The sequence below is a fragment of the Littorina saxatilis genome, linkage group LG10, assembly GCF_037325665.1.
Source record: "Littorina saxatilis isolate snail1 linkage group LG10, US_GU_Lsax_2.0, whole genome shotgun sequence".
Taxonomy (NCBI): domain Eukaryota; kingdom Metazoa; phylum Mollusca; class Gastropoda; order Littorinimorpha; family Littorinidae; genus Littorina; species Littorina saxatilis.
In genome coordinates this window covers 1,688,696-1,694,229 of record NC_090254.1, presented here as the reverse complement: position 1 = coordinate 1,694,229, position 5,534 = coordinate 1,688,696, and the positions used below count along the sequence as shown (strand labels likewise).

Genomic DNA, 5,534 nt, shown 5'->3' with positions numbered 1-5,534 from the left:
AGGGTGGGAGGGGGGGGGGGGGTGGAGGTGGGTGCATAACATAAAGTTCAATTTAGACATGCACCGGTCGACTGTCCCTTGCTTTCTTCCCTCTCAGCCTTAGAGAGAGAGAGAGAGAACTCAGAACTCAGAACTCAGAAGAGAGAGAGAGAGAGAGAGAGAGAGAGAGAGAGAGAGAGAGAGAGAGAGAGAGAGAGAGATAGAGATAGAGATAGAGAGAGAGAGAGAGAGAGAGAGAGATAGAGAGAGAGAGAGAGAGAGAGAGAGAGAGAGAGAGAGAGAGAGAGAGAGATTAACGAATTTTAATGCATTTAGGCAACATGCCCCTTGCAATTGGGGGTAAAAACGTGGCAAAAACAACATCAAGGACAAACATAAATGTAATACTGGTGGAGAGAGAGAGAGAGAGAGAGAGAGAGAGAGAGAGAGAGAGAGAGAGAGAGAGAGAGAGAGAGAACTTAACATTCTAATCCCTCTATTCTCTGCCCGATAAGTGACCTGAGAGAGAGAGAGAGAGAGAGAGAGAGAGAGAGAGAGAGAGAGAGAGAGAGAGAGAGAGAGAGAGAGAGAGAGAGAGAGAGAGAGAGAGAGAGAGAGAGAGAGAGCTTAACATTCTAATTCCTCTATTCTCTGCCCGATAAGTGACCTGTTTTGAACCCTAATCGTTTCCATAGCGACAGACTGCAAATCCATCAATCAGGCACAAGTACCATCACATAACTGACAGTCCTATCTGCGTGAATCTCGGGTGACAGTCAAATTAGAAAGACGTCACAGAAATGCGCATTCCACAACAATGACGTCATTGTTGACCGACAAAGGAATGAATCCCGCATAAAGACGGAATCGAGCTAGGAGCTCATCCATTTCTTGGTGTTTGTTTGGTTCCTTGGTCTGTGCAGAGCTCAAAAGAAGCACAAGAAAATAACATATGAAATAAGCTACCTGCAAAACAGAATACCACATCAACGACTCCAGCAGCAACAGCAGCAGCAACGCCAACAACAGCGGTCACAATGACAAAAACAACAACAACGAGTGATTTACTTTTCAGAGTTTTGTTTGAGAAAGTGTTTTATCCATTTTCTTCTTTTCCTGTCGATGATTTTGCTTGGTGCCACAATACAGATAACTCACATTGTCCGTCTGGTATTTGCTTTCCTATTTGTAACTGGTAGAACCATCAACATCTGCATACGAAATTTTGTTTGAAATAACACTGAATGGCACTTTTGCTGCACAAGTTAAGAGAGACACAGACGCAGGTATGAACGCAGAGATGCAGCTGCCTTTGCCCCCTCCCCCGCCCGCTTTCACACACGCACACACACATACACACGTACAAACATACCACCCACACACATCCACACACATCCACACACACACACACACACACAAACACACACACAAACACACATACACCCACATCACTGACCACCCCCTCCGTCCCCCCTTACACACAGCACGCTGACCCCACGCATGCAGATAACACAGTAACATCAATAGCCCTGAGTTGTGACCCCAGAGACTTGTAGAGTTGTGACCCCAGAGACTTGTAGAGTTGTGACCCCAGAGACTTGTAGAGTTGTGACCCCAGAGACTTGTAGAGTTGTGACCCCAGAGACTTGTAGAGTTGTGACCCCAGAGACTTGTAGAGTTGTGACCCCAGTGACTTGTAGAGTTGTGACCCCAGAGACTTGTAGAGTTGTGACCCCAGAGACTTGTAGAGTTGTGACCCCAGAGACTTGTAGAGTTGTGACCCCAGAGACTTGTAGAGTTGTGACCCCAGAGACTTGTAGAGTTGTGACCCCAGACTTGTAGAGTTGTGACCCCAGAGACTTGTAGAGTTGTGACCCCAGAGACTTGTAGAGTTGTGACCCCAGAGACTTGTAGAGTTGTGACCCCAGAGACTTGTAGAGTTGTGACCCCAGAGACTTGTAGGTAAGGGTGTGGGTTAAACCAGGCCAAGAGAAACTGCACGGTGTTTTGCTTTGATGATCAGCCAACCGAGTCTACCCTATTTCACACCTGCTGGCTCCGTTGTGCACTTGATCACTTTCACGAATGTTACATCGAAAATACAGCATGACTTCCCTTCTTTGTCTCTGTTAATCTAGGGAGAAAATATCCAGCGATATTTCTCCGTAGGCCTAAAGTTCGGCCATGACCTAGGCAAAATAACTTGCGCAGCCGCAGAAACAAGAAAATGGAAATCTTATGAAGCCGTCATCAACACGAACACAATGATTGCAGAAGCAAACTCTGTACCTACACGACCGAGACACAAGACTGATTATTTCACAGCTGCAAAGGGTAAGCTTACTCACGTCAGGTCTTCACTGACAAGCTATGAACAGACGGAAAATTCCAAACAAAAGTAAATGACGTCAAAGTCTCTTTCGCTTTGCGTGTAACTTTGTCATGACGTCTTTTTGTGACGACAGTATACGCGACAATGTGTTCGCTTCCGGTGTCATTTTATACTGAAAAGCAACTCAAAAGAAGGAGCTAAGCCTGTGTCTTGAAACAGCTGAAACACTCTTTTGGATTGCCGTTTCAATGTAAACCAAAAAGTTAAAGAAAAAAACAAGGTTCAGTTGCGAACTGACAGCGGATTGAGCATTTATTCCTGTTGATGAAGGTACGATTGAAGCTTTATTCTCTCCGTCAACCAACAAGACTAGATTTGTAGCAGACGAAAAACAAAGTGTGCGTTTTTCCTGTCTTGTGAAGGCGATTATGTCGTTATAAGTTATCTGTACGTTGTGAAGACATTTCAAAACAAAATTTAGCTTTGATGCGTCACGGGATATAAGCTTATACGTTTTCATCCATGGAATTGTTTTTTTCGTCTCGGCAGGGTGAATGAATTCATGATGTCTTTTCCGGAACTGGACAAAACTGGCCTTGCCAAGACTGAAACAAAATATAGTTCTACAACTTCTAGGCTTGGGTTGATTGCCCATGGTGAATTTCCAATGATTTGTTTCCACATCCCATGACAAATTCTCTTTACTTTGGTCATACCATATATTCGTTACAGTTCCGTCCATCCCGGCATGGTATCGCGTGATATTTTGTCTCGACGGGGTGAAAGAATATAATGACGTCACTCTCGGCAGAGCCTCGAGTGACGTCATCATATTCATTGACCCAGTCTCGACAAAATATCAGGCGATACCATGGATGGACGGAGCTGTAACTTATACATATCCTCTCTCTCTCTCTCTCTCTCTCTCTCTCTCTCTCTCTCTCTCTCTCTCCTCTCTCTCTCTCTCTCTCTCTCTCTCTCTCTCACACTCTCTCTCACTCTCTCTCTCTCTCTCTCTCTCTCACTCTCTCACTCTCTCTCTCTCTCTCTCTCTCTCTCTCACTCTCTCTCTCTCTCACACTCTCTCTCTCTCTCTCTCTCTCTCTCTCTCTCTCTCTCTCTCTCTCTCTCTCTCTCTCTCTCTCTCTCTCTCTCTCTCACACTCATACACACACTTACACACTGTGAGCGTGTGCGTATGTGCTTGTGAGTGTGTGTGCTTGTGTGTGTGTGTGTGTGCGTGTGTGTGTGTGTGTATGATTTCAGGCTCTATATATGTTGTCATACATGTAGTCTACCAGTCGTTGTTTTGAGCGAATCCAGAAACATCTGAAGTTTCAAAAAACAGGCTGTGAGAAAGACAATTTTGCATCAAAACATTGTTCAACCTTCTCAAATGAAACTCTGTTCAATACTAACTCTGCGTGTTTGGCGTTTGCTATTTCTGTAACCTTTCTCTTACTCTGTCTCTTTCTCTGATGTGTAGGCCTACTGCGCACCTGATTTATCATAATGCGCGGAAAAGTTGGAAGAACATTCCAGTTGCATTTTTATCACAAGTTTTTACCGTTCTCAAATGAAGTTCAATTGAGTGCGTGTATAGCTTTTACCATTCCGGTGTTTACCGTCCCATGGCTTGCTTACCTCCCTTGCGGAGCTTTGTTGCAGATTACGGCAGGCGGCGCGACACTCAATTCAGGGGGCAAGATAACGCTTTGTTTAACACGCTCCACTCCCAGATGAACACAGTGCAGAGCGGTGTCAGCGAGGGGTATTCTTCCCCCCCCCCCTCCAGACACGCACCGAAAACAAGCGGTTCATATCCTGCTTCACCCCTCGCAATATTTAAAGGGGTACTATTGATGTAACCGTTTGGGAGGAGTGTCTTGTGAATCCATTATACCTCAATCTGGACGCACACGGCACGATGGGATGAAAAACCCACAAGTATGGCTATGCATTAAACACAAGTGAGTGAATGCGCTTCAGGGCGCTGCTTCCCTCCGGTGCTTGAAGCAAAAAGCAGGAGAGAAGCGCCGCCTGCAGGTAAGACGACAAGCGCCCTCTATGGTGCTGCCGCCTAGTAACAAGCAACACGTATAATCGTCAAGGAAAGTAACTCAGTGGAAGTAACCCGACCCAATCACCTTCTGCACAGTCAGTGCAGTCCTGCGCGGAAGCAATATTTTTAACGCAGTATCTTATGGTATAACTTTTGAAGCGATGTGAGGGCCGTTTTCTTTAAAAGTATTATCCCTTTAAGACCACTGAGCAAAAGGCGGTATGTGAGAATGTCCACACCTTGGTTCCAGAGCGGGAGGGAGGTCGCTGTCAACTGTCGCCTCCACTCACGTGGCACTCACTTTTTGCGTGCTCCTTGAAAATATTTGCCTGAGAAAGTTGAAGGTTCCCAAGACATCCACCTTCTTGACGTGTGCTGAAAGGGTTGAGGCTGAAAGCTCAGCTAAATTTGGAAGATTCCAAGACAGTTTTTCAAGGCCCCGAAATATTCATGGACGACGACAGCGGAACCTGATTTTTCACGTTACAGCCATACACTGCGCTGCAGAAACATGTACCATAAGTTCATGCTTCCACATAGTTATAAGTGCACAATTCCAGTCCACATACGCAACAAGCCACCCCCCCCACCCCTTTCACCGGCCTTTGCTATTCACATATGGTCAGAAAAAAAATTGCAAACGGTGTTTACAGGTTTGAAATGAAACGCTACAGGTTTAGGGCAGCATAGGGCAGCATAGCAGACATTGCGAGAAGGCGTCCTGAACGGGGAAACAATCACTAGCTTGCATCGTCGACTGGATGCATCCAGGCAATGACTCGAATGTTTGCCCCCTTCTACGAACACATAAAATTCGCCTGTTACACTTATTTAACGTTTGCATATATATATATCCGACAGTACAACCTTGACATTTTAGCTTTTTTGTTTGTTTGGCAAGGATGTGCTTGTATTTCGGCGAAAATTCATTTGAGTGGTGGGTATTGACTCAGAGACTAGTGGAAGAGAAAAGTCATTTGAGTGGTGGGTATTGACTCAGAGACTAGTGGAAGAGAAAAGTCATTTGAGTGGTGGGTATTGACTCAGAGACCAGTGGAAGAGAAAAGTCATTTGAGTGGTGGGTATTGACTCAGAGACTAGTGGAAGAGAAAAGTCATTTGAGTGGTGGGTATTGACTCAGAGACCAGTGGAAGAGAAAAG

The 5,534-nt window shown here is 45.4% G+C and overlaps 1 protein-coding gene across 1 annotated transcript; it reads right to left on the bottom strand.

Annotated features, from left to right (window-relative positions):
• Positions 1-1,453: 1,453 nt before the first annotated feature.
• On the bottom strand, positions 1,454-3,061 carry LOC138979110 (ice nucleation protein-like). The gene is made up of 2 exons (XM_070351921.1): positions 3,042-3,061; positions 1,454-1,934 (listed from the first exon to the last, which is right to left on the bottom strand). Exons 1-2 carry the CDS (start codon positions 3,059-3,061, stop codon positions 1,454-1,456), a joined length of 501 nt encoding a protein of 166 aa, XP_070208022.1.
• Between the last annotated feature and the right edge of the window lie 2,473 nt (positions 3,062-5,534).

Excerpts from the sequence above, each read along its gene's own strand:
- LOC138979110 (XM_070351921.1), bottom strand. The coding sequence starts at position 3,061 with ATGCCGGGATGGACGGAACT. Across the intron at positions 1,935-3,041 it reads ATGCCGGGATGGACGGAACT|TCTCTGGGGTCACAACTCTA; the intron begins GTAACGAATATA and ends CTTACCTACAAG.